Below are 27,731 nucleotides of genomic sequence, written 5' to 3' on the forward strand. Positions count from 1 at the left end.
GTCATTCTTCCATTGATATAGGTATTCATAAGACAAGCAAGCACATTTGGGTTATAATAGCCTTTCCAGCAAGCATGCTATAGTCATAAACAACCTGTCTCGGGCAATAGAAAATTAAACCTTATATTTGCGCTTTCAAGTGTTTCCTCTTTAATAAAAGGGTTTCTCTATAACAATTGAGAATAAAGCTATACTGTAGGAAAAGGACAAGGTTCAAGCAGATTTTTGCTGCTCAGGCTTGCAGAACCAAACACAACAAAAAGAAAAAACCCAACTCCAAACCCACCTTTTTATTTAAAAAAAAATAAAAATAAAAAATTGTTGGCTGTTCTCTGATCCAAATCATCGACGCACACGACTGGTGTTTAGCGTGCGCTCAGGATGCTGAAGGAGACCACATACCTCGAGAGTCTCAGGCTTCTCATAAAATGCACATCTACTTAGACGGTACCTTTTAGTGGCCCCTTGCTGTGTCTTTTGGGAGAAGTCTGTCTTCAGGTGGCTTTCTCTTTACCGCAGATTTTCTCCGAAACACTAAATAGAGCAAAAGGACATCATTATTCTGCAGAACGCGCGCTGCCCTTTGGAGCGTTTCGCTAGGATGCTGATCAGCCACCGAGGCGCTTGTGCCCTTAATGCTATTTAGAAAATACGTCTGTCTGGAAAGGGGCTCTGCAGCGGGAGACCGCTAACTTCCTTGCCCTGGTTTTGTTTCCTCGCTTGCATTCAAAAAACCTGCTCCTGCCTGTTAAAATTAGGAGCAACATTCCCGTGGACTTCAGGGGGTTAGCCCCAAAGCGCGGAGGGGACGCAGCGGCCACATTTATTCGGATTTGTTAGTTGTTTTAAACTGTAGATTAGCTGTTCCCCAAGAATTTAAAGATTTTAAAAATAGTCCTGAGCATCTGTCATCTGGTTGAGCTCGGTGCTGTAGCGGGCAGAGGACGCGCAGCCATCCTCTAGGCACAGTTCACAGGCAAACAGAATAAAAAGATGAAGTTCTGGTGACCGCTAAAGGCCCCTCTGCAGCTTTCCAAAATGTAACGCTCTTTATTGAGGGGACAAAAGTGCTGTATTCAAAACCTTACGACTCTCTTCAAACCCAGCGGGAAGCAAAATTCAGCATGCACTAGAAATATAAATTAAAAAAAAAATCCTTGCCGCATATAGCTGTCTATTCAACCATTTCTTGATCCTTGCAATTCATCCTTCACCACCTGAAAAAGATGGAAATTGAAATACTTGTGGAGTCCTCTATTTGACTGGTTTTCTATATGCTAGAGCTAATTGCAAAGAATAAGCAGTGAAGAGTATCCCCCCCTTCAGCTCCTATTTGCAAACTACTAGCAAACCGATTTAACAATTCTTGAGTACATTATTTAAAATGTATTTTCAAGTTTGTTTAGCAAATAATAATTCTCCCGCAGGCTGTAAATTGCAAGCGGTTTTGATTTTTTCAGTGACTGTACTGTCTTGGTGAACAAGGTCATGGCCCGCTCCCTGCCTGGAAGGCTTGCATCTAAGCGCCAAGGTGCTGGTTGCACGTTGTCTTGTTGCCTCGTGTCTGCACCGAGCGGTGCGGGGCGAAGCCTCCCTGCCAGGGAACAGAAGCATTTCTTACGTAACGAGCTAATACGGCATGGGAGATCAATTGTGTATTCAAAGGCAGAATTCCCACCGTGTCAGTCACTTCGTGCGATTTGCTGAGCGGGTGCGGGGTGGATCACAAATCAGGATTGAATTTTCTAATCAAATATGCAATTCAGTGAAGCAGATCATGTGAATTTAAACATTTCAGTTTAACGCTTGCTCTTCGCAGATGTTTGATAATGAAGCACTGATTCTTGGGGGGGGTTTGCACAACAAAGTCACAAAAATGACGGGACCAAAATGACTCCCTTAACTAAATATTTGTGAGTGGTTGTTATTGCTGCTTGCTCACTTCTAGCATTGGAGAGTAGGGAAAGTCTGAAGCGTACCATAATGTCGCTGCTATTATTCTTAGTTAATACTTGTGTTACGATAATGCTTCAAGGTCCCAGTTGGTATCGAGCCCCTCCTGTGCTAGTCCGCGTAACAGTGGGTGTGGCTATGTCGATTTTTGAGTATAGACCTCAATAAAGAGCACCTCATCCCCCCCAAAACACCCCATAAAGTAGTGTGTCTAGTCCTTGTGCAGCCATCTTACAATTAGGAAATCCTAAAAGATGGAGCAGTGCAAAAAAAAGCCAAAACAACAGTTGCTTTGTGGACGGTAGCCAGTCAAACGCTTGGGCCACCGTCAGCCCTCCTGCGTCCGCCAAGTCCTTGCCCCAGGACCGGCGTGATGACCTGGTGGGAGAAGGTCCCGTAAGGATTTTCAGGGTGAAAGGACGCTGCCAGGCCTGGCTCGTTAAACACGTGCGTGCCTTCTCCCGTTGCGCGTTAGCGGCTCGGTGGCGGTCGTGCTCGGCCCTGGTGGGAGCAGGAAGCTGCCTACCTCGGGGTCGGTTCTGGCAGGAGAAATCTTTCCAAGAACTTGCTCTGCCATTGTTTTCTCTTGACGTGGCGCGCAGCTGTACCCTCGATGATGTAGTGGCCTGTCTTTTGTTTCCAGTGTGTCATATTCATTCCCCGATTGCTAGTAGACATCGCTGAAGCTTTGCAACTCCTCCCCCCACCCCACCCCTCTCCTCCCCAAAAATGAGCGCGTGGAAAAATTTTATTCAGAACAATTTAATTTTTTTTTTTATATTTTATTCCTTTTCAGGATTTTTTTTTTTTTTAAAACAAAACACAAATTACTCTGTTACCTCCCCTCTTATTTTATTGACATGGTGCGTTGTTGGGTTGCCATTCGAGTCTCTCTGCAGCGGTGCAGAGGATACCGGAGGGTCCCTCCCCCTTTTTTTACATTCTGTTGCTTTTCAAAACTTTTGTCACTTTGGAGACATGATAGCATGTCAAGAGGAAAATGAATCTCTGTAATTCTACCGCGAACTTCAACTTCAGAGAAGTTTTTGAAAGTATCCGAGTGCAAGAGCGCGGGGGGAGGGAGTTCTAGATTTCTCCGCTCGTTTGGTTGCAATCAGAGGCACAGAAAGGGGGAGAACAGATTAATTTTTCCTTTTGGTGCGCTGTTGTTTTTCCAGAGTTGGTGAAGGTTTGAAAAAGCAGCCTTGAAAAAAGGAGAAGAGACAATGATTAGGAAACCCTGCACAATTCAGTCCTGGAAGCTCTTTGTTGAATTGGATTCAAGCCCAAATAGGGAAAAAAGAAAAGAAGAGGGAGAGAGGAGGACAACCCACACTTACAAAAATACTGAAAACGTTTTGTAAAAACTTTGGGGGGAAAAAAATCCAAATGGTTACGTCCCCAACTCTGTAAAACTAAAATAGATTTGAAACTTCAAAACTGGCGTGAAATGTGTTTTTCCCGTTTCTTGAGCAGGCTCAAACCTGTTCCCCTTTGGAGTATCTCCTGCATTCCCTGGCAGGCTCGTGGGAATGGCAGAGGCGCACCTGCAAGGGCAGACTAGAGGTCTGGCTGGGGCTTGGACTTGAAGTGACCTCCTCAGGTCCTCCCAGCCCTCGTTATCTTTGATTGTCTTTCTCCTTTAGACGGTCACTTCAAACCCAGCCCAGGTCAGCAGTGTCCAGATTCGTTTCTCTCTGGAGCCTGTCTGTTGGTTTGCACGGGGACAGCGGTGGTCGGTCTGGGTCCCGGTAGCCGAGCGTGCGCATTACAAGCCACTGCAGGGACTGGCATTAATTGAAGTCCTCTTGCCATCTCAGCAGAGGGGCTGTGGGTTTAATGGTCCTTGTAGACCCAGCTCTCCTCTCGCCCCTTCACGTCAGAGGTGAGAAACGGTGGCGAGAGACCTGGTGGGTTGGTGGATGTTCTCGTTTCATGCCTTAAATGTGTCCTCCTTCACCAGGGCGAGCTTCATGTTGCACCCTGGGAGCGGGGAGGAGGTAGGGGTGGTTAGAAAACCCCTTCAGATGTTGTCAAGATTGCAAATTCAACAAGGGCCCCAAGGGTTTACCGACACGTGGCGTTTCAGCTCCGTGGACACACCGGTGGCCCGGTCTGCCACTGCTTGCGGTGCCTTCCCTCCTGGACAAGGGCAGACCCGGCAGGGGAAGGAGCTGAGCGCTTTCTGGCTAGGTCGGCGGGTGGCCCTCGCGGCAGCAGTGGCAAGTGAGCCGGTCCCGGCTCTGCAGTGTTCCCTTGTTGTAACCCGGATGCTGCTTCATGGGCATAAATGCAACAAAACTGGGGAATGACCTCTAAATGGGGCTTGTCCCTTGCATCTCGCTGAACGCGTGTTTGCCGTGCCGGCTCTGAGACCTGGTGATGTTTTTGAACAGGGTTTTGTACTCCCAGGAGTCAAGCGAAGCACTCAGAAGGGCTGTGTGTAAACCCGCACACAAGGGGAAGGGGGAAGGGGCCCTTTGGAGATTAATTAAACAGAAAGGCCTCGCTGTAGATGCAAGGTTTTCCTGATAAGCCGCAGCCCCTCACCGAAGTGTGCTGCCAGTTGTTGTTGCTGAATCCCAGCTCTCGGAGGAAATCTGAGAGATCTCCCCCTGTCCCCCACCTCTCCGTCCTCCCGCCTGCGTGCTTGTGTATGGTTAAGTTTTCTACGCCAGCGAGAAGCAGAGTGGAAATGTCAGGGGTCAGGCTGCAGGCAGGCAGGGGAGCAGTCGGCGGACCGGCTTCAGCTGCAGTCTCCGACTTTCTGAGAAACCCGAGCTGTGTTCCCGGGAAGGTTAACTCTTTCCAGCACAGCTGCCTCCCTGCCCACGGGGACCTCAAGAATGTGTTTAGCAGCTATAATCTCTTAGGATAGCTTTGGGTCCAGGGTTTTCTGGACAGGTGCAAACAGTGAAGTGGTGCTGAATACAGTGGCCTTCATCCGGCTTCTTGTTGCAGCCTCAGATTGACCCCCTGAGAAGATGCGACTGCCTGGGTCCTTTGCTCGGGGAGGAAAAGCTGCATGGGAAACTGCCGTGCTGCTGTTCCAGAGGCGGAAGGACATGGGATTTCTTTGTGCCTGGCCGTGTGAAAAGCACTGTGCGCACCATGAAAAGCAAAGCAGGACTTTTCAGAATGGCTCTTGGAGCAGCGACACGGCTCGCTGTCTTCCACGCCAAACAATAATAAATGAAGCCGATGCACGAACCCTGCTGCAAACCGGCGTGCAGGTCCGTGGTGGGTCTTCCGCCTTTGTGTCCCACCAGCGTGCCGTGCATTGTCCGGGCTCAGATGCAGACAGCTTAGCCGTTTGCGAGGGAGTGAGTTGGCGGGTCCTTGGGGAGCGCTCAGTGCAGGAACCGCAGCACCCCCTTCCCTCTGTTGAAATCGTAGCTGTTTTGTTACCCGAACGCTTCGGGTAAGCTGAGCAGGCACCGATTTTATGTAGCCCTGGGTGGTCAGTAAATTCCCTTGGGTGACATCCCAGCCCTGTGGAAGTCTGTGGCCGTTCCAGCCCTGACCTCTCTTGGGATCCTTGCCCCCGTACTGGGCAGCCTTCCCGGTGCCACGCTGACCCGTGCCGTCTTGTGTTGTGTTACCTTGCCTTGCCTAGGACGGTACTGGCGGTACTGGGAGGACTGGCCGTGTTGAGCTCTGGAACCACCAGCCTGGCCCCATGGGAGCTGGTGGGGGTGGTGAGGGGGGCTGTGTTGCCCCTGTGATTTAGGCACTTTCTCCTTTTGTGCCTAACACCTTTTTGAGTGGCTTGGCAGTGTGGAGGCCGGCAACTCGCCTGTCTTCGGCCAAGAGGCATTTTTGAAGGGAAAACGACAAACGAGAGGGTGTGAAGTGACCAGTGTGGGGCAGAAGGCCTTGAGGGGGGAGGTCGGGAGACACGCTCACGTATGACTCCCTTTGCAAAGTCTCGGGCTTGCCATTACGTAGTTAATGACTTCTGTGATGCTAGCTTTAGGCTGTGCCCTCTTGCACATGTGGGCTGAGTTAGTGTGTGCACACACGTGCCTTGCTGGCTGGGCACAGGGCTACAGCGCTCCTCGAATGTGCTGGCTCACGTGGTGCAGTCCGTGATAGCGCGTGTGCGCTAAGTGTATCATTTACACCCACAAAAGCCTAGGTCCCGCTGCTGCGGTTCAGGGCAGCGTCTCCCTGCCGTGTGAAGAGAGTGGGCTGCAAGAGCGGTGGCTGAGGCTGTGTCCTGTGCCCTGACGTGTGCTGGGAGAGGCGTGTTCCCTATTTCCAGCCACCGCTGCATTTCTCACCGAAAGGTCTTTCCATGTAGCCTTTGCTGCACAAGTCTTTCCTTACCCCTTTCCCTTGTGTTAGTGCAGCCAAGAAAAGGTGTCACTTGGCTCTGCCTGGAAGGTACTTCTGCCGCTGGGGTGTGCATGTGCAAGTGCAAGGAGAATGGGTTGGGGTCAGCCCTGAGATGCAGGGGGAGTGCAGCAGACATTCAGCCCTGTAGTTGTGGGGGGGTTGTCTTGGCCTCCGTAATGAGCACCATAAAAACACATGTCTGCAGCCCTTCTCACGCGGGGCTGGAGCAGCTTACAGGCTCTGCTGCTCGTGTGTGGACCCGTTGCGTCTCCCGGGGCTGTCTGGGATTCCAGATGCGACTTTGGGGCGAGGTGCGGAAGTTGATTTCAGTATTCAAATATGCGAGCTGCGCTCAAACCAAACAGCCCCAGATCTTTGTTTGTTGCTCAATAGGCCGTGCACATGAGTGACAAGCAGACACCAGCCCCCAAACGCAGCTTTGTGTGTAGTGGGGGTAGCCAGACCACGGAGAGCTGAGAAGCTGTCCAAGTGCGAGCCCTGCTTGATATGCGCTGCAAAAAGGCGAGAGCCCCCGGGACAGAAAGGAAATGTCGTTGCTCCCACCTGGTCCCCTGTGAAAGCTGGCCATCACTGTGTGGCTGCCAGGGCCACGTTTTGGGGGATGCCGTGGCACCGCGGTGCCCAGCGGTCCTCCGTTCTGTGCCTTTGCCTGCCGCGGCTGTGTAGGTTGGTGCTCTGGGGGCGCTAGATTTCCTGAGAGTGGGAGTGCAGAGCTGTTGGTTCCCAGCACCAGAGGAGCTGCTTGTCGTCAGTTAGTTTTATCTTTGAAATTATTTTTGGAGGTTTTGTGGAAAAGCAAAGGCCAGCTGGCCCGGAGGAGAGCTGGGAGGAGCAGTGCTCTCGCTTTTGAGTTGACAGGAGAGGAGACCATCCCAGTATGGTCTACCGGCCTACTGCCCAATGTACTGGGTTTTGAAACCTTAGAGTTGGTTTTGGTTCAAGGGATGAGCACTTGAGGAAAAAATGCAGCTCTCCGAGTTCGTCTACACCGAGATTTCTCCCTATAACAGCTGTCTGCTCCCACCACATTGCTTTTTTTGAGAGCTGAATGAAGACTCTGCAGTGACCCGGCTCTTGGAGGGGAAAATATGCTTGTATCCATCCTCTCAACAGCAAAACCTTTAGACGTGGTGAACAAATCTAGTTCCATCTTTTTCCAGTGGATTTTTCTTGTCCCCAGCCCCCTTTCACACAGCTATGTGTTTCTATCTGATAGTTTCTTTTTCTCTCTCCAGATTTTGTATAAAAATGTTAAGTCCAAGCCTGCTGTAACCTTTATCAGCTGGCAGAGCATCTGCTACCTCACCGCCCCTTCCTGTCCGCTTTAGTGGGGGTTGCAAGATGAATCGGTGCTTGGTGGGGAGGACTTGGGCTTCTTCACGGGGCTCGGTGGGGTGCTGGTTTTTGGATGTCTGACTCCTTAGGTAGTTAGAAATAAGTAAGAGCAAAAGGATAAGTAACTGCACTGGGAAAGTGTTTCTGGTCTAGAGGAATGAGTTGTTCCCCTCCCGCCCCCGTTCCTTGCACGTGGGTGGCCAGCATCTGTCGTGCCCGCCCTGCCGTCCATTGTGCTTGCATGTGCAGTGCCATTTTGTCCATGCCCTGCTGAGTGGTGAGATCCTAGACAATGAGGGTTGAAGGGCGCTCTGGAGGTCACATCTAGTCCTACCCCCTGCTCCAAGCAGGACCAGCCCCAACTGCAGTATCCCAGCCAAGGGTTTGTTGAACTGATCCTTAAAAACCTCCAAGGATGGAGACTCCACCACCTCTTTGGGTAACCTTGTCCCAGCGCTTCACCATCCTCCTGGTGGGAGAGTTTTTCCTAATATCCAACCTCCACCTCCCTTGCTACAACGTGAGCCCGTTGCTCCTTGTCCTGTCATCCGTGGAAATGGATTGACCTCCTTTCGATTTTAGGGGAGACGGCTTGCAAGGGACTGCTCCTTGTGCACCCAAACGCGTGTCCCTGGGAGATGTTTCCAGGTAATCCTGAAGAACAAATGGGACAAAGCAGGCCAAGGTGCCACGTGTGGTCTCCTCTCGGGTACAAGACCCCCATTGGGAACTGCGGTTGTACTTCCACCATTTCCCTTGTGCTGGTGAGGTATAACCCAGAGTCCCAGCGTGTGCCACAGCCGGAGATGTGCGAGGCCCATGGGAGCCATTGACTTTGCCTGTGGCAGTTGTGTATTGCAGTCCTTCGTAATTGTGAATCATAGCTGCAGCAGAGGCACCTGCCAGGCAGGACTGGGGAGGACTCGGAGACGAGGCAGGGCCTGAAGGGAAAGCCCGAAACACGGGCAAACTGCTTGTGGTCAGGGGTCCTCAGCTACTAAGCAGTGCTTGCTGCAGCACTTGGGGCAGACGGTGCTTTTAAATCTCTGAGAGCATTTAGGTGTTTCTCTCGCACTGATTTTGGTGGGAATCAAGTACCAAATTCCCCTTTAAAATTCAGCCCCTGGACCCATCCCTTCTGAGCACGAGACGCACGGTCCCACGGGAGAGGGAGGTGGGGTAGGGATGTGGATCGTTTTTATTCTAAGTTCAACGTGAGCTCGTTTTCATTTTGTATCCTAAAGCTAGGCAACCTCAAACAAAGGCCCGGGAAGGGAGTCTTTTTCCTTTCACTGTGTTTTCAGTTCATTTAAGGAAAATAGATGTTTTAAAATGTAATATGTAGGGTTTAAATCGCCTCCTTAGTGTTGTCATTTCGGTGCGTTTCCAGCAATTATGTAGAAGCTGTTTCAGGAATCTGGGGAGAGGGAGCTGGGATTTACATGTTTCTCTCTCTGGTTCACTCTGTGCATAATCACCATCTATTTGTTGCCTTTACAAACTCCATTTATACACCCACTTCCCTTGCCAGTGCGAGTGGGCATTTTAATGCTATTTTTGGAAGCTGGTTCTGCGCACTGAACCCACATTAGACTGAAAGTAATATTAGTACTTCTGACCTGGGCGTCCTCGAGATGCAATGAGCTGCAGCAAAGCTCACTGCAATGATACGACTGGTCCTAGAGCGAACTGCCGCTTACAGTAAATATTGCTCTTTCGGTTACCGTATTGTGGTTGATGCGAATGGTTATGTCCACAGTTAGCCTGCAGACCCACGTTCACGAGCCAGTATTGGACCTGTTTTTCATTATTTAATATACATTTAAAGGCGACTTTATAACAGGAAAACAGCAGGCGAATCAATACGGTCTGTTTTCAGGCCAGTGCTCCTCTCCCAAGACCTCTTCTTTCAGGCTGCTTAACGCTTCTCACCAACTAATAAGAGGCTTTTGAGGCTGTTGCATTATTGGGGACCGGTCGGTAGGTGGCTCTTGGGGGAGGGAAGGGGCTGTGAAGTAGAGTCAAGTGTATAGAAATTGCAGGCATTAGTCATCATTAATAGGCTCGGGTTCTTGCTAAATGTCAGGGTGGCAATTTAAAGCCGTACACGTAAGCACAGTTTCGTGCAATTTTGCCCTGTCCTGAAATCTTACTGAGCAGTGCCCAGGAGCGGGTTTCAGTGATGTGAACCAAGATTTAACCGCTCCTTGGGGTCTTTGTGGGGTCAAAATCCTGCCCTGATTTCTTTCTTTTTATCTTTTTTTTGCAAAGGAGGATCTTTGTGGGATTGCACTGGCATGGGGCATCACTGCGTGGCGACTTGCTGGGAGCCACCCACGTGTGCGAGGCCAAATTAAAAACATTGGGTGCAAAAGCCAGCAATTCTCAGCTCCTCCCAGGATGTGTGAGTGGCTGCTTGCAATAAAAAAAAAAAAAAGAGAGATTAAAGTACTTAAAAGGCAACTGAGTGAAGTCAGCTAGCAACCTGGGGAATATCTGCCCCACGAGCCAGCATGCCCTTCTGCAGCAGGGCTCTCCTCTGCATACTGAATGCAGAGCCCCCCATAACGCCCTGGCTCTAATCTGCTTTCCCGGAGAGCTTATAACGCTTCCTCTCCCCGCCACCAGTTTAGGATGCAGCTGCGAGAAGGTGGGAGGGTGGGCCGCAGCGACGGGCTCGCTGCCAAGCAGCTACACGGCCTGGCCCGGGTTTTCGTCTCTGTGTTCCCCGAGCAAGAACGGTTTGGGGAGAGACCCTCCGCAGGCCTCTCCTGACAGACATCAGCCCCCGCGCACGGCGTGGCAGGGACGGGAGCGCGCTGCCGAGCGTGGAAAGCTGCTGCTCCGAGCTGGAGGTCGGTGGGAACGCGGCAGACTTCCCAGGGGGGCCGCGCAGCTCCGAGCGCTCGTCACCTCCGTGAGAGGGACAGTCGTAGTGGCCGGCAGGGGTTTTATGAGCCTAGACAGCAGCATGACTCTTCCTCTGTGGACCGTGTTTGCAGTGTTTGTGCACGCCGCCCACCCTCAATGAGTCATGAGAAAGGTCTTTGTAGCCTGGTTTTGGCACGCTCAGGCATTGGGCAAGCACTTGGTGCTCCCAGTGGGTTTCGTGGCTTCCCAAGCGGCAGGATACGGTGGAATCGGCTATTTCTAAACCAGCGCAGGCTTTCTGTTGGACCTTGCAAAAGTGGCTTGGGGTTTGCAGGGAAGAGGGGGTCATGACCTGGGTGCAGCCCCGCATGAGACCTCTCTGTCCGTGAAACCAGTATAGACCAGTTCCATGGGGATGGCTGCTGGTTGCGCGTGCAAGAGCGGGTCTGGTTAGATAACGAGCGGAGCCCGTGGCGGACACGACCGTGACTCGCCTGCCCGGGAGCACAGCGGCACCGGAGCCGTGGCAGCAGTGTGAGCTATCCCGGCGGCGTCCGATGGGAGCCGTGGAGCGGGTTCCTCGGTCTTGTGTGGCCGGGCGGCGTGGTTTCCGGTCCATGAACACGAAAGCAGGTGGGCAGGCACAAGTGTGTGAAGTGAGTGGCGTGCTCCAAGCCAGCCCCTGGGCGAGAGGTAATGTGTTCAACCAAGGGACCAAATGGAGGAGCCCAGAGAAGTGGAGCCCGTTTCAAAGCTGCCTGTTGCCCTTTCCCGTAGGGGCCGTGTCCCTCGCCTGCAAGGCCGTGGGGCGCAGGCCTGTCCTCCCCACCCCTGCGGTCCCCGAAAGGGGACCAGTCCTTTCTCCCCTGCCTCCAACTCGAGGTCACGCTGCACTTTGAGCTCAGTGCTGCCTCTGCCACCCCCCCAGTTGGTCCTTTATGTGCTCGGGGAGTTACCGCCAGCACCGGATTGGGGCCACGTTAGCAGGTCGAGTGCGTCCAAGAGCCCCGCGGCCTCCCTGCCCGCTCACGATGCTGGTGAGGAAGGTGTGTCCAGCCGTTAACCCTGCCACCCCCCCAGGGTCTCTTCCCTCCTGCGGCTGTTCCTGGTGGACGCAGGTGAAAGGAGCAAAGAATAAAACGGAGACGCCCTTTTGCAGCAAGCCTTTGCTCGCCTTTATCTAACCTGTGTGCGAGCAGCGAGCGTCGCCGGAGCTCCTTGCCAGCTTGCAGACCACTGAAAGCAAAGCAAACATCTTTGCAACATGCTCTGATACACGCTCCCTTTAGAGCGGCAGGCACCTCCAATTAATCATCCTGTCCGGGGAGGAAGAAGCTTTGAAGATTAGGGGACACTTGCCAAAGCTGACGGCTGAGGAAGGCGGGTGGGCACGGGCTCAACATTAAGGGTATATGGGCTGGGTTCCCAGCTGGGCGAGCAGTGGCAGCCCTGGCTTCTCACTTTCCCCGTCTACATGAGTGATGTCTCTTCCGCGCAAGGCTTTCACCAGCAAAGTGCTGGGGGTAGATGAGCAGGACCGGGTAGTTTTGCTACGCGCTGAACTTTTACCGAGGAGCCCGATGGCCTTTGTGAGAGAGAGCTTTTACCGCGTCGGTCGCCTGGTTATAAAAATTCTTAGGCTTGATGCCCGTAATAAATCCCGGGGCTGGCTGAGCCAAATGACTTCTTGAAATGTTAATGGCCAAGATGCGGGCGATTCCCTGGAGTTGAGGGGGTCTGTGCGTGCAGCAAAGGGCAACTCCCTGTTGAAACCGTGCATGTCATCGCGAGCCGCGGACGCGCCGTATCCGCCCCGCGGAGCCGCCAGGCAGGCTTGGTCTGTTCCTTTAGCTGCATCCGCTCGGCGGCGAGCACGGGAACGTGCCACGTCCCTTTCTCGTGGGCTTTAAAGAAGAGGCCAACGTTGCACAGAAAAAAGGGGCGGGAAGTGAGGCCGGTGGCGGGTCGGTGCACGCTGCCTACGAGGGACAGGCGGGGACAGGCGGCCAGTCCAAGGTGCACCGGTGCCGGGGGCCGGGTGCGAGACTGCCGCAGAGCGGGGCGGGCTCGCTAAAACGAACAGCGCGCGACACCTTTCTTTGCGTGTACGGACGCAAGTGAAAAATAAATGTTTGCATATCTTCCTGGCGCGCCAGACAAGCTCCCAGCGCTTCATCAGTGCTGCCTTAGCGAGCAGCTAAGTAGCTTGTTTGTTTCTCCACGCAAGCGCTCCCTTTGAAGAGCAAATTGACCTGCAGAGACTAGATCCAGGGCGGAGAGAAACATGCAGTGTTTTCAGACCTTATTTCTCTCCAAACCTGGAAGAGATGATGCCGGGGCGCGTACAAATGCAGAGCAATGTGCCCGAACCAATATGTCAAACTGTCATGCGGGAGATTTGGTGAAAAACATCTTGTCCTGAGGGAATCATTTTAAACGCTATATGTAGGTTTGTAGCCTTGTAAGAGATCATTACTCAAATCTATTCCCTCTTACGGTGGCTCGGCCCTACTTAAGGTGCTCAAAATGAGCAGCGGCCTATTAACGTGGCCTCTAAGAGTAGTTACGGGATGGTCGGGGGACGCGGATCTCTGGTCGGGGAATACAGGATGTGGAGCCAAATCATCCGATTTAGCCTTAACGAGATCGGTAGGCGTCCAAGAGCTTCACGCTCGACTAGTCATCGAGGGCGGGCTGCGGCAGGCCGGGCCCACGCTGTGCGGGGCGCCGGGCTCTGGGGCAGCCGGGGAGCAGGAGCCGAGGCTTTGTCAGAGCCGGTGAGGAAGTGTGAGGGACGAGCCCCGAGGCGGGCACCGGTCCGGGGTCTCCACCTCCTGTTTGTCACTTCAATCTGGCAGCAGCGCTGACATGGAGAGCGGACCCCCTTGCAGACCGCCGGCGAGGGCTCCCGCGCTCCCCTTGTCTGCGTGCGGCGCGGCTCTTCTCCCCTCCTCCCGTCTCGGTTTTGTTCCTTGCAGAACGGGCTGCAAACCTGCCCGGTCCCTGGCCTGCCCTGCCCCGGCCCGGGGCCGTGCGGGGTGCGGTGCGTCCGCGCTGAGCAGGCGAGGACGTTGTAGTGGGAGCTGAGTTGACGTGGTGCCTGCTGGGGCCAACCAAGGGATCGGGAGGTGCTTAGTTCACAAGTGTCTCGTTAGTGACTTCACCGAGAGGGCACGCGCGGGTGCAAGGGAAGAGAGGCTGGAAGGCAGGCGTGACGCCGTGCCTGGAAGGGATGACGAGTTCGCCGGCGTGAACCAGGCAGTCGCAGCTTTGCCTCGCGCTGCGTGATCAGGTGCACGTGGCTTTGTGGCTTGTCCTGCTAAGGTGCATGAAGCCGCCTCCATGCTGGTTTGCCTTCCTGGTACCTCGTGTACTCGCAGGGTGCAAAAGCCTCCCCCGTGGACTAGCCTAAGGAAGGGGAGCAGTCGCGATGAGCAGCCCCCTGACCGCCTGCGGTCCTGGGAGCCTGTTTTGGGGGTTGTAGGGAGGAGGCTAGGGGGAAGTCTCTCCTGTGAGCACCCGGGTGCCTTGGTTTTGGTTTGAAGGGCTTGTCGTCGGGTTGCGGGGAGCTGCCCGGGGCTGATGCTTGCTGGGTAGCCTTGCCCTGGATCTCCCTTGAGCGCAAATGAACTCCCTCCTAAGTCTCCTGCTCGAACCCAGAGCACATTTAAAGCAACGATGCAGCCATCAGCTTGCGCTGGGTCGGTGATCCTGAAAACACAGCTCTTAGTTGCAGAGTAAAACCACGGGGAAGGGTTGGCCTCGTGCCTGCGTCATCACGGCGGTGTGTGAAATGTAAGAAGCCGCTCTCTCGCTCTCCTTTTCAGTGGCCGTTTAGAAACGTTTGCCTAGACGGTGCAGCGGGATGACTCCCGGTCACCAGCGTTCGCTGGAAGCCAGCACGCAGGGGTGTGAGCAGTCGGACCTCAGCGTCTCCAGCGTGTGAGCAAGTATCTGCAGGTAGCTCTTCTGTAGCCGTCGCCTGCTCCTCCAGGCATTTGTAGACAGGCCCACGTGCACCCCGAGCTTCTCGTGGCAGTCCAGTCTTGCATGAACTTCCCCAGGCAGCCAGCAATCAGCGCGCCGGGCTGCTTGATTTCCTTATTGCCCCTGCAGCACCAGGCGCAGGTGCTGGCAATATCGGGACGATGGGTCTCAGGATGTGTGATGAGCGATAGCAGGGAGCAGGCATCTCCCCGTGTTAGACTCTCGAACTCGGCATCAGACCTGCCAGGAGATGCCCCCTGGGGAGGCCAGCGGACAAGATGCACCCGGATAGCTCCTGGGACAGCAGCGGGGTACCCCTGCGCTCTGGGCGGAAAGAGCTGGAGGTGTCCAGAACTGGGGGACATGGACTCGAACTAATCGTGCTTTATTTTTGGTGCACGAGGATGCCATACATCTCCAGGCCCCTTCTGGGCCGGCTGCTCGGGCCTCGCCCCGACTGCACCGTATTTCACGTTCCCGTCTTCTCTGGCTGCACGTAACCCAGCAGAAGTGGCACATCCTGCAAACCAAACATTTCTGTGCAGCAGGAGAGGACATCTCCGCAGAGAGCATAGGTAACATGGGGATAGATGCTACGGCTTTCCTGCCCTGCTTACTCACATGTCGGAGCTCAGGTTTCAGATGGAGCGCCGGTCTGGGAAGTGTCTTCAGCCTCTTTGCTGGTCGGAGGGTCGGCGTGTTGTAGCTGACAGTTGTTTATCCAGAAATCGGCAACTCTGGGGCAGTGAAAGGCCGACTCCCCCTGCTTTACCTGCTAGTCCCATCCATCTCTGCTAACAAAGCGCCTCTGGATGGAGCGTGTGCTGCAGAGGGCAGGAGCACAGGGATCGTTAGCGCGAGCGCGGCAGGGAAATGCGAAGGCAGGCTGGGTGCAACGAACCTGCCGAGGCCGCGCGGTGGTTTCTGGGCCGGCGTCGCAGCAGTGTTCGGACGTTTGGGATTGTGGCTTTCGGCAAGAGGAGTGGAACGAGCCCCACGTTCGGCAGAGCAGGAAAGCGCTCGCTGGCTCTAAAATACGGCAGCTTTGTCAAGGCCAAATAATAACGAGAAGAATTAATGATAAACTCGTGTGTAAACCTTTCCCCTCCCCAAGACTGGAGCTGTAACGCTTGTCAGCCCGGCTCCTCCTGGGCCCTCGCCCCCGGCACTACCTCCCTAGTCATTTGTGCCCAACCAAAGCCAGGCAGTGCCCATCCCCACAATACCTGTTCATGGGCTTTCCCAATCCTGCTTGCCCGTTTATGTGAGTAGCCAGTGGGTTATTCTTACCTCTGGTGGAAATGTCATGGTAGGCAATAAGATGGCTTGTCGGAGGAAGGGGAGCAGGAGGGTTGCTTTGCTCTTGTCACGTGTGGGTTTTAAGATGCTTTCTTGAAAAAGTCCTTCTCTGTACAAGGAAAGCAGCCAAATGGTGCATTTGTGGACACGTGTAAGCAGAGAACTTTTCTGTACAGGGTAGCAAAAGCCTTTATTTCTTACGTGCATTATAGTGTCAGATGTAGGGATCAAACGGCTGCTGATCCAGGTAGCCAAGCCCAGTCGCAGCCCCGAGGGGCTCTCGGCTCGCGAGGTCTGTGGGGTTGGCTGCCGGGACGGGGCCAGGACAGACGCCCGCAGGCAGAGAGACCTGGGACTGTCACGGCTGCGTTGGTAGGTGCTCTGGCTCTTCAGCTCAAAGGCTGCTGCACGCGGCTTTACGGCAGCTGTGCCTGACTGAATTGCCGCTGATAGTCCTTGGACAGTGGTGCACGAGGGGCTCCGTTCCCACCCTCGCCTCCTTTTCTCCAAGGCAGGACGACCGCTGCTATCACGCGGGGTAATCGCGGGGGACTGCTTTCCCTGCGCTGAGGCCCATTTGGAGAGAGGCCGAAAACGAAATAAATGCATGAGGCTGGGTCCTGTGCGGGGTCCCAGGCACAGAAGAGAATGGGCTTTCTGTAAGAGCCTTATTTGCTCCTCCGAGCCCTCGAGCTGGCTTGCTCTTCAAGCCAACGTTGCACGGAGGCGTGTTACTCTTGGGACATGTCGTCTTAGATGAAGTAGTTTCTTTCTCCCTTTTAAAGGTGAGAAGCAGAAATGAGTCCTTGCTCGTCTGCAGTGCTCCGCTGCTTCGGCTCCTTCTTGAAGGACCAGCGTGAAGATGGGGGAGGACCGACTCCCGAGCGTGCGGTTTGCTGCTCTGTGTCCTGTCCGGAGCACAGCTGTGACGTGGCCGGAAACCACGGGGCACCCTGATCTGGCCTGGCGTTGACAGCGGCTCGGCCTCCTCGACCCGCTGACCTCTGGGTCGTTATTGCAGCAGCGAGGGGTGCCCTATTCCTGCTAGTAATGTAGACGGAAGCACAGGATTGGCGATGTGGTTTTGCATTGCCTCTGGCAGCGAGCGTGCTAGGGTAGCACTTTTGCTATGTAGCCATCCGGGTCAGCAATGCAGGCCGGTGTCCCTGCTCTCTGCTCGGGCCCGGGGTCACTGCCTCACCTGTGCTCTCGTGGCTCAAGCCTGTGTCTCTGCACTCAGGGGCGATGCTGTAGGAGCCAGGATGTTGCTCACACCCTGAAATCACCCAGCATTAAATGCCTTTCCCATTTCAAGCCGCGACTATCGGATTGTTTCAGGATATTTTACGGTTAATGTAAATCTGATGTCACCGTGATTCTGTCACCATGCCAGTAGGATGTAGACCTAGTCAGGTCCTCTTTGGTATCTGATTTTAGCGGCAGGTTAAATGAGCCAAACATAACTTGCTCCACGGAGCGTGATAAGCTAACACCACTTAGGTTTATGGATATTAGTAAGACGTCGCAGAGAAAAAGCCTTAGTGGGCTTAAGCGTTTTCACCCGGTTTCTGACAGTCAGCGCGGTCCAGCCTCCGTCCGGATGCATGGGGGGATTTGGACTCCAAATCCGCGGAGATGTGTTCTGGGGACGCGGGAAGGAGCACGCAAGATGAACCATGAAGGAAGAGGCTCTTGCCTCTGCTGCGGCTTTGTTTGGGAGCACGGGTGTGCGGTTCACGTTCGAGTCGTGGAGCCCAGAACAGCTCCTGCTGCACCCGAGGTCAGAGGCCAGCAAAGCAGGGGGACCTGTTGGTGCTGAGGGGTCAGCAGCACCAGCCACGGTGGTGCTTCGGCTGTGTGCAAGGGGGAAGCGAACCAGGTGAGCCCTCCTGGGGTTTGCCTTTATAGCGTTGAGTGTCGACTCAAGCGCTTGCCCCCCTGCGTCGTCAAGACGCGTGACCTGGCGTGCGAGAGGGCCGTCGACTGGTGCATCCTTCCTGCCTGCACGCTCGAGGCAGGGCAGTGCGGGAGCGTGCCCAGGGCTGCACCCCGGAGATGGGACGGCGTGGAAGAGCGGTGGCTGTTGTGTTTGAACCCTGGGGCGAGGGCACGCCGACTTCCTCTGCCACCTTGCGTGGCTGGACCCGAGGCCGTCCGTTACCCGCAGGACTGCAGAGCTCTCGTGGTCGAAACCTCGGGCCTGGTGCTTTGTTGCTGCGGTGGAAAGCTCGGCAGACAGGCACGCGGTGCAGTGTGGTCTGGCTGCTGCAGACGGGCTTCTTGTAACACCCTGGGATGTCCTTTGTGGGTCTGCTTCTTTGGTGGCTTCAGGGATTGCAAAATGTATGTGTGTGTGTGTAATCATGCAACTAATGTCGTGTGCTGTTTGGGCTCTTGCAAACCAGCGAGCTTTGCTTCACTACCAGGCAGATGGATTTAAATGGTAATTAAGTTTTAAGACATCTAGAGGGGCACAGCATGATGTGGGCAAGGCAGCGTGGGTTTTGCTAAGAAGGAAGCCGTGCCTCGCTAGCCTGTTTTAAAATTCTCCAAACAGGTCCTCAGCGGTAGGGGTGAAGGTGCCTGGCTGGGGGCAGCGAGGGCTAGCGGTCGCTGTGCTGGATGGGTTTCGGCATCCGTCCCGCTGTAACGGTGCAACTGCCCTTTGATTCTGCAACTCTGGGAACGTGCTGAGCTTGGGTGGGAAGATCCCTGCTGCTTTTGGCGACCAGAAAGACTTGATTTCTGCTAAAATTGGGGGTTTTGCTTGCTGACAGCAAAATCATGCTGAGGATTGTCTGGAGACCGAAGGGAGGAGGACTAGGGTTCCTGCAAGGGCCTTGGTGTGGGGGCAGGAGAGGGCCCACACAATTAGACCGAGGGGGAGCGTGGGATATGGGGCAGTGGTTAGGGACAGAGCGGGTTTCTGTGCTGGAAACGCTGGGTTCTGCAATGTCGGCGTGTTGCTGGGAGCAGGGCTCAACTTTTGTTGGGCTCCAGGTAGGCTGGAGGGCTCTGCCAGGCAGCTGCCCACCCCTGGGCATGTGTGATGGGCCTGGCGTGCCGAAGTGGCTCCCTGGGGACTCTTCAAGCAATGCGGGGGGTTGCGAGGTGAGAAGCAGTCTTCGCTGGTGAACCGTGCGAGAAGGGAAGAGTTCGGAGCAAAGGGCTGAGCTCTCGCACGGAGGGGTAGCTAGCAGGGTAGCGATGGGTGCTCTGCGGGGGGGCGAGGCGAGGGGACCTGGGATGACTGGGGTCGACCAGGACAAAAGGAAGTCCGGGAGCAGATCTGGGCAGCGTGGAAGCTCAGGTCACAAAGGCAATGTGTATTGGAGAGGTAATTTGTACGACCGTGCATCCGTCCGGGGGGCAGGGGCTCAGCTTGTTCCAGGGAGATCTGCCCGCATCACTGGGATTGAACACAGTATTTGGGCGAACGAAGCACAGACTGGGCCTATGCTTCTCCCATGGTGCTAGAAACCAGTGGGATGCCTTGGCCTCCAGTACAGGGGATCGGCTTGGGCCCCTTTTTCTCAAAAACAGGGCCCAGAGATGGGGAGGGAAGTGATGGAAGAGGAGAAGTTTTGAGAGGACTAGGTCTGAGCAGGGGCAGGGAAGGCAAATCCCGATCCACGTGGTCCTTTGCTCGAGCAAGGACAAAACGCTGGTCAGCCACACCGAACACGGTTGAATTTCCAACCCGTAAAAGGAAACGCCTCTTGTACAGCAGGTAGATAGCTGGTGAAACGTCTTCATGTGAGATGTGCCAAAATTGTTGAGCGTGGACGTGGCACGGTGGAACCGACCCCTGCCATTGCAGTAGATGGGGCAACAGGTACGGGACGCATGTAGGGCGTCCGCCTAGCACGGGGCGAGGCTGGGGAGAAACGTCTCTCCGTTGGCTGTCCACCATGAGATTTGCAGCGCCTTCCTTGGGCGCAGCCACCGCCGTTGGGATGCCAGAGGGGCTCACGGTTCACCACGTCGCGGGACCGCCGCCGGCCCCCGTGCGCGGGAGCTGTGCCGGGGCTTGCTGGGATGACAGATGCGTTCAGGGCCGCGGCGTGTTCCTTGCTTCGTTCAGCCCCGTGTGAATTGCTGCTGCGTTAAGTGTAAAACCGGTGTTGCCTTGGCCTTGTAATAACCTCTCTCTCCACCTTTCCAGCCCACGACCTTCCCCAGAACAAGACCTCAGCCACGGCGCAGACGGGCAGCCACTTGCAATGCCTCTCCGTCCACTGCACGGATGACATGGGCGACGCGAAGGGGCGGACTGCGGTGCCGACGTGGAGATCCCTGCACTCGGACATCTCCAACAGATTCGGGACATTTGTGGCTGCCCTGACTTGAACAAAAGAGATTATTTTTTCCCTCTTTTTAATTTTAAAGGGCCGCTACTGCTAGGTGGACTATTTTTCTAGGTTGGTACCTGCTTAGTGGCATATGGACTGGAAAGGGTTAATTTAAAGTAAACCTCAAATTTTTTTTTTAATCTTCTGCCACAGTATGTTACCAGTGTTAACCCTTCTGCAGTTAGCACACTTTTGCTTAAGATTTTCCTGCTAGATCATTTCCCCCCATTATTCTGTAATCTTGGCATACCTTTATAGATGAGGCCTTTTCCTTTTTCATCTCAACGTATGTCCAAGTCATGTATGTCATAATAAGACAAAGATACTACTTCTCCTTCTTCTTTTTTTCTTCTTTTCCTCTTTTCTTTCTCTCTTTTTGCTTTGTTCAGTGCTTATTAAAATGGAAATCCTGAAGAATAGCAGTTCAGGAATAAATGCCGGTTGAAGTGAAATTGTCATCATAATATTATATATTGACACCAAGTTTTCGTCAGTCACATGCAAACCAAACAATTAATGCTCGATTAAGTATTCAGCCTGTGATTTTGTCTTTCCTGAGAGAATTATTTTTGTTATCAAGAGTACATTCAGCCTTCATCTCTCTCTCTCTTAGGTGGAAACAGCTATTCAGTGCATTTGCCCAGATCTAGCGTTGTGTTCGGAACGAGGGGACTGCGCTCAGGCAGAAGATGGCTTGTCAAAGCCGGTCTAACAGGCAGTTTTCAGTTGTTGGTTTTTTTCCTTAAAAAAAAAAGAAAAAGAAAATTGACTTCCCTTTTCTGCCCACAACTCGGGTCCCGGTGGAATTGGTTACTGCCTCCCCTCTGCTTGGGGAGGATGAGGGGCGCCCGTCTCTGGCTGAAGTTGCTGGCAGAAGAAGGCGAGTTGCAATGTCCCCTTATCTTCTCCCCTGTAAAGCAGGGGGTCGAGGAAAATGTGTCGCCAGGCTGCCTTCGGCATGGCCTTTCTCCTCTGGAGCAACTCGGTGGTGACGTGGTTGTGAGAGAGCTGCGACGTCCTCTGCCTGGTCCTGCCTGCTCCCGGCGTGGGCGGGAGCCAGCACCGAAGCGAAGCCCCGATCCTGCGTGTGCTTCCGGCGAGGTGGTCGGGCTGCCGCCGTCCTGAGCACGGTGGTGGCTTTGGTGCCGTTCCTGGATGTGCCACTTCGGATGCAGCGGCGCGTGCACTAGCCATAACCGTGCAAGTGCAAGGTTGGACGTTGGCAGGAGGGGCACCAAAGCGGGATCGTGGGGGGGTTTCATCTGTCGGTGGCAGCACCCCTATTGCAATCCTTCTCCAGATCGGGTGCTCCTGTGTGCCCGAGGGTAGTGCCCTCTAGTCTGTCCGGGGAGGGTGGAGCCAGGTAGACCCCTTGATCCTTCTCGTCACCTTTATCGCGTGTTGGAAGCACGGTATTATTAGATGCTTACAATAAAAGGAAAACCATTCTTTCCTGCCCTTCACAGATAATGCACATCTGGGCAGAAAGCTGGAAGCAAACCAGCTCTGAACAAAAATGCCTCGGTGATCTGACACTTCTGTGGTTTTATGTAACGCTGCCTATTATTTGTGTAGCCTCGGTTTACAATGCGAGAGGCCAGCCCCACCCTCCCCAGACCAGCTCCGTTTCCTCCGCTCCCTCGCGTTTCGCAGCAGTCCCGGAGGGTTAGTCTCGCCCTGAAATGAAGGGCTCCAATAAAGACCTCCAGAGTCGTGTGCCGGTTCCCCCGGACTCTCCGTGTACCCTCCGGAGAGCTGGACTTGGAAAGCAGCTTGGATTTATCAGTTGGATTTTAAGCAGACGTCTTTGCTGACAGCAGTGGCAAGGGGGTTCTGCTCAGAAAACTTGCCGTGAAACAGAGACCCAAAAGTCTTGCTTGCAGCCAGATGCGCTTTCAAAACCCTCCCAAGCCCTGAAGGTGGGCTGGGGTTGTTGTCACCTTCCCTTCCTCCTCTGCTCCTTGGTGTTTCACAAGCTCTCCTTGGCTTTACACGGGATCATTTTGCCTGTTGTATCAGTGATTTGCCTTTGGGTAACTCTTGCGAAGGTTTGAATGGGGCTTGTTTATATCTTGTCCTGGCGCTGGGTTGCTCTTGGACTCTGCGTTTTTGGCCCCTTTGACAATTCCTGACCGTGGAGTGGAAGAGAGAGAGACAGTCACTTGCGTCTTTCTCTAGGCTTGGGTCTCGATCCTCTCTGCCTCTGCTATAGGTGTGAGTCTGGCGCAGAATACCCCCAGACAGAGCAGTAGCTGAGCAGCCCCCCACCTCGGCCAGTGTCCCCCATCCCCAGGCAGCCCGGCCCAGTTCCTCATGTCTCAACTCAGCAGAGGTTTTAAGGATGGTTGTAATCCCATCTCTGTTCAGCAGATCGCTTCAGCGTGTGCTTCGCTTCCATTAAACTGCGATGAAATGCAAGCCTCGGCTTAGCCGGGGTGGTAAGTACCTAGCTGAATTGGGACCATGGTGAGCTGAGCTGGGTGCCGGGCACGTGCGGTTATGGTGCAGCTTCCATGTTTCACGTGCGAGGCTACCCCCACCCTGGAGCGAGCCCCGCTAGCCATGTGCACAGCCCTCCGGTATCGCATCGCGGCTCTCAGGAGTGAAAACCGGGCTGCAGTCGGCGTCCTTCTGGCGTTCCCGGACCTGCCCGCAGCATGCCTGCCCCCTCCTCGGCGTGCCAGCCCAGGGAGCAAGGTTTCCCAGTGCCCTCGTATCGGAGACGTGCCCTGTGCCAGGGTTATCGGTCAGCGCTGCAAATAGCCTGCAGAGAAATTCCTGCCCTGGCCTGACTGAGGGACGCAGTTGCTCTCCTCCTCCTCCCTTTCCCAGCTTAGTCGGTGCAAGCCAGTGCTTCCACCCCAGGGCGATGCTTTCCATGCACGTGGGGCCTGCTTCTTCCCTTTCTTGCACTGGTTTTGCTCAGGAGGGAGCTCCCCAAAAGTGGATTTCCATGGGAAGCGAGGTGCTGGAGGCCCCGGGTATCTGGAGGCCGCGGGGTAGGTCTCGGCTGGTGCAGGCGGTGGAGCCAAGGCAGCTCTGACCGCTCTCCCCTGCTGGACATCCATCCCGGAGCTGGCGGTGCTGTTGGGTCAGTACACGAGGAGAGGGCACTTTGGGGAGGAGCAGGGTGGAAATGAGATGCTGCCACCAGACCATGTATTGCCCCTACCAGTTTGCGAGGTGATGAGGCTCTGCCTAAGCCCACGGCTAGTTTTATTCTGGTCTCACCAGCTGGAGCAGTTCGCTCTCACCTGAGCAGAAGGGTGGCTGTGGGTGCCCTTCCTTCTTGCCAAAACCCTGGTGCGACGGGGCACGTCCAGTGGCCGACCGGATCGTCCTAGCTTTGCGGCTGGCCCTGGTGTGTTTGGCACCAAGGCCGCGTGCAAAGGCTACGTGTTCGCTGTCGAGCGTTTGTCACCTGCAGTACGTTTTTCTTGCCCATGTTCTCTGTTGATTTGATATGAAATGCACTGATTTTTCTCTTCTTTTCTTTTTTAAACATATAGAAAATATCAGCCAAGCACTGTATGGTATGGTTAGAAATCAAATGATTTCATTTCTGGAAAAAAGAGTGGCTTTTTGTGTAGGATTGGCTTGTAGGATGCCGTGTCAGAGCCAAATATCGCTGCTCCTGCTTACCCGTCGGGGAAGCTGAGGTGCTAGGAGGGAAGCGAGCCTGGAGATGGGCGTAAAGCAGACACATGGCAGAGCTGAGACAGCGAGGCCCCTTCCAGGTGTTACATTTGTCGCGGGCTAGATCCAAGCTTCCTGCAGCAAATGGGAACGTGCTGGGTGTTAAAAGACCTTGTCCGGAGGAAAAAAGGGCGAATCTGCCACAGCAACAGGGGATCAAACAGCCACTTCTGTGTCGCGCCAGGACAAATGTAACATCCGGTCGGGTCTCAGCAGGGATCTCCTGACTCCTAGCTCGGTGCCCAAACCTTGGGTCATCCCTTCAGGGCGGCTTTCGACATGCATGATACGTATGAGAAGGATGCGAGCTAGAAATGCTGCGAAAGTCGCTGTCCAAAGCCCCCCAGACGTTGAAGCTCAGCTGCCTGTTTGCAGGAATTCAGCAACACCGTTCGCTGAGCAAGCCAGGAGTTTTGCGGTGGAAGTGCGCTGACCAGGTGCACGGGCTTTGCCCTACGTGGCAAGCAACAGCTTCAAATAAATCTGCGCAATATTTGTGCTGCCGCATCCCTGCCGCCTCGCCTCGCATGTCCACGTTTTACACGGGCTTAGTCTGGGCGCTAGTCTAGACGGCGCATCTCTGAGCTCCTGCCATACGAGGGTCAGTTCTTCCCGACAGTGCTGGCTGATGTTTTTGGTATGCGGTAAAAGAAACGTCACGCTGATTAAGTTTAAATGTAGTAGCCAATGAAGTAAAATATCTATTGTGTTTAAGTTATGAGGAGTGATGAGTAATCTCTTTGCCAAAAACGAATGAATAGGCCTTATTTATTAAATGCTCTTTGGGACTTGAACCCAACGAGGACGTAACCTGGGGACGTGTTTTTCTGCTAGTACGTGTAGTTGTCAGAGCATCAGCGACACAAGGCTTCGACTCATTTTTATATAACGATGCTGAATTTCGGCCAATGTGTAAGGCTTTCAAGATTCACGTGGTGTGTTGGGTGAAGAAGAAATACATGGACAGTATGCCATCTACTTCATTGAGTGGACTTGCTCTGATGCCATATGTCGAGGTGGTCATCCGAAGGGTAGCCGACTTTTCCGCAGCAGGAAATTGGTTCCAAAGCTTTCGGGCACAACGCGATAGCTACATGTTCACAAACTCCTCAAAGAAGTGCAGTGTAATATGACCACAGGTCTCCTAAATGCTCTGGAGGAAGTCACGTTTGCTCTAATATTGAAAAAAAAACAAAAAACAAAAAAAAGCGAAAGAAAAAAAAAGCAAAAACAAAAAAACAGGATTCGTATTTTTTTTTTAAAGCTGCAGTGTACCGTTTTCTTGAATTCTAGATTCACAGCTGTTCAATGGATGGTGTATGAGAGCATAATCCATTTTTATAGAATTGTTTCTCCTTTATTGCTTAAGGCTAATGGAAGAAATAGTCTAATTTTGTCTTAGAATTTCTCTATTAAAATTGTTGGTTTGAGTCCATCCGCTCATAGATCCTGACTGATGAAACTGCAGGCTGTGAATTCCGGCAGTTATAACTTTATCACTATTCACTACCCAAGAATATTACAGCTTTAAAACAGCCTTAAGCAAAAGGATGTTATTTCTTTGTACTAAATTTGGTTCATGGAAAAGAAAAAATCAAAACACTGGTAATCCGTACTGCATAGCAAACTCTTCTGAAAAATGTTATTGCACATGTAAAATATGAAAACTTGACTCTGCTGTGTGTTAGGCAATCCTGTAATCTTTTATTTTTTTTGACTCTTGTTAAATTCATTTCTTAAATGCTTGGTTGGAAGACTGTGACAATAGCTCATGAACTTGAGTGTTATTTTTCTTTCTTTTTTTTTTTTAAATATGTAAAGTGCAGTCTTCTGTATTCATGCATATTGTATATATCTGTATATGTTTTACTGAGCAACTAAATAACAATAAATATGATGTTAATGGTGGCTATTGGATACTTCATGCCATGCTTTTACGTTATTTTAATGGGTTATGTGCCAAGGTTTGTGGGAGTGGGGAGACGATGCAGCGCGGGTGAAATCCCGGGGGCGGTGGGAATTTGGGCACGGATTTTGATGGAGCCAGGATCCTCTCCAGGTCTGCTCTCTCGAGGTGAAGCTGGCCCGCCTGCGGCGTCGGGATCGGGGGTACCTCCAAGGCCTTACGCTCCTCCTGGCCCGGAGGTGACGTCCGCCCTAGCAAGCCCGGCTGCTCTGCAGAAGGTGCGCCGTGACTTTCCTTCTATCCCAGATCGAAGCGACTCAGTCTTATTGTCCAGCAAGAAAGCCGTGCAATGCCTGCTCTCAAGACAGCCCTCTATCCAAACCTTTTGCACCCAGTGTCCTTCTAAGCTTCTTTAAAAGCCTTTGATTTGTAACCTAAGTCATATAGACTTGTAGCAAAGGTTGGGCTCAATTTCAGATTTGTTCTTAGAAAGACATTTGTAGCCTAATTCTTTCTCCTGCTAGCATTTGTGAGGCTGCTAAATCCATGGGAAAGCTGCTTGCTTACGGTATTTTCTTGCATACAACACGCACTTCCCCCGTCCCCAAAAATTGCAGTGCACGTTGTATAAGAGAAATGCAGTGAGTTTCTGTTGGGTGAAAGCAAGAGTACAATCTGCACTGGATTTGCGAGGAGCAGGCTCTGCTCCCTACTTACTGCAGGGAAATCTGCCTTTCAAAAGCAGGGCGCGTATTATATCCCCTAGCACGCTGCACGCAAGACAGTGCAGCATCACTGATCAGTCCCATCGGGTTAATGGAGCCTCACGTCCCCTGGTTTGGCCAGGGGTCCCCCGCAAGGTCGAGAGCGGGAGCAGGAGCGTTGCCAGTCCTGGGTGGGAGGTAGGGGTTGGGCTGCCGCATCCTTCCTAGAGAATGGCTTCGCTGGGGGCACGGGCCCGCTACCCCATCCAACAGCGCTGCGTCCAGTTGCTGAAAATTGTAGCTAGGTTGGTGGGAGCAAAAATGATAAACAGATGAGCTCCAGCCGGCGTGTTTAAAAAGCCTTTCCTGTCTCGTTTGCTCAAGATTCAAGCTCTGTTACACTTTGTTAGTCTTCCAACGAGCCCTCCAGCAAAACAGGCAACTGGATATGCGGGATTTCCTCACGCAGAAAAACCGAGCAAAACCCAACCAAACCTCAGCTTTTTGGTGGTGGGGACAACCTGCTCCTGGAAAAAGAGGAGCGTGCCCAAGCTGATGATCTCTCTTTGGAAGTCGCCCGGAGCAAGCTCGAGCGCAAGAACCGCTGCCGGTCCGGTTCGGAGATGGGGTGCGAGCTCCGGCTGCGTCCTAGCCCGTGCTTCGTTAGGTAACTCATAACTCGCACGAGACGGCCACGTGTAACGAACCTGCCAGTGTGTGCGCAGCCCTTGGAAACCCCGCTTTATTTGTCATCGCTACCTCTCTGGTAACCTTTAAATCCGCTTCCAGTTGGAAGCTCAAGTAGCATAGGGAGAAGGAAAAAGGAAAGCCCTCCAAAAAGTATGATTTAAGACCGACTCCAGGCTAGTGGAGGGATGAGATTTTTCTTCATTTTAAGGTCTTGTGAACAGTATGTGGCTTATGACCGTACTTCATGTCCAAAGATGTGACATCCTCTCCACCCCCGTGAATAAGCTGGCTTGCTACAGCGATCAGCAGAGAGGGGACTTTGTTAAGCTTAGCTATAAAGGCCTTACTATCCGTCCAATACGGCCTGCTGCTAAACTTGGCGGTTATACTTCTAACTCTGTTCTTTGCAAAAAACAAATTGTCACTTCTTATTTTTGCAACTTTGTGAGCTGTGAATATTAATATTCACCACAACTGCTCGCTCACTCCTTGCCAGGCAGGGGAAGTGCAAGACTGGAAGTCCAGGGAAAATGTGCAGCTGGTGACACAAAGTACACACTCAACGTGAATATTTACGGA

At 53.3% G+C, this 27,731-nt stretch overlaps 1 protein-coding gene across 3 annotated transcripts in view; it reads left to right on the forward strand.

Moving 5' to 3' along the window:
• MN1 (MN1 proto-oncogene, transcriptional regulator) overlaps positions 1-27,731 on the forward strand; it is a 57,957-nt gene that overhangs the window by 16,692 nt on the left and 13,534 nt on the right. Inside the window, exon 2 of one of the 3 annotated variants that reach the window (XM_059713323.1) lies at positions 3,132-19,963. The exons of 1 other annotated variant lie outside the window; for it this stretch is intronic. In XM_059713323.1, the coding sequence (XP_059569306.1) occupies positions 3,132-3,148 (17 nt within the window). In that variant the 3' untranslated portion in view covers positions 3,149-19,963. One more of the 3 variants, XM_059713321.1, reaches the window with a different exon arrangement.

The sequence above is a fragment of the Alligator mississippiensis genome, chromosome 10, assembly GCF_030867095.1.
Source record: "Alligator mississippiensis isolate rAllMis1 chromosome 10, rAllMis1, whole genome shotgun sequence".
NCBI classification, from domain to species: Eukaryota; Metazoa; Chordata; order Crocodylia; family Alligatoridae; genus Alligator; species Alligator mississippiensis.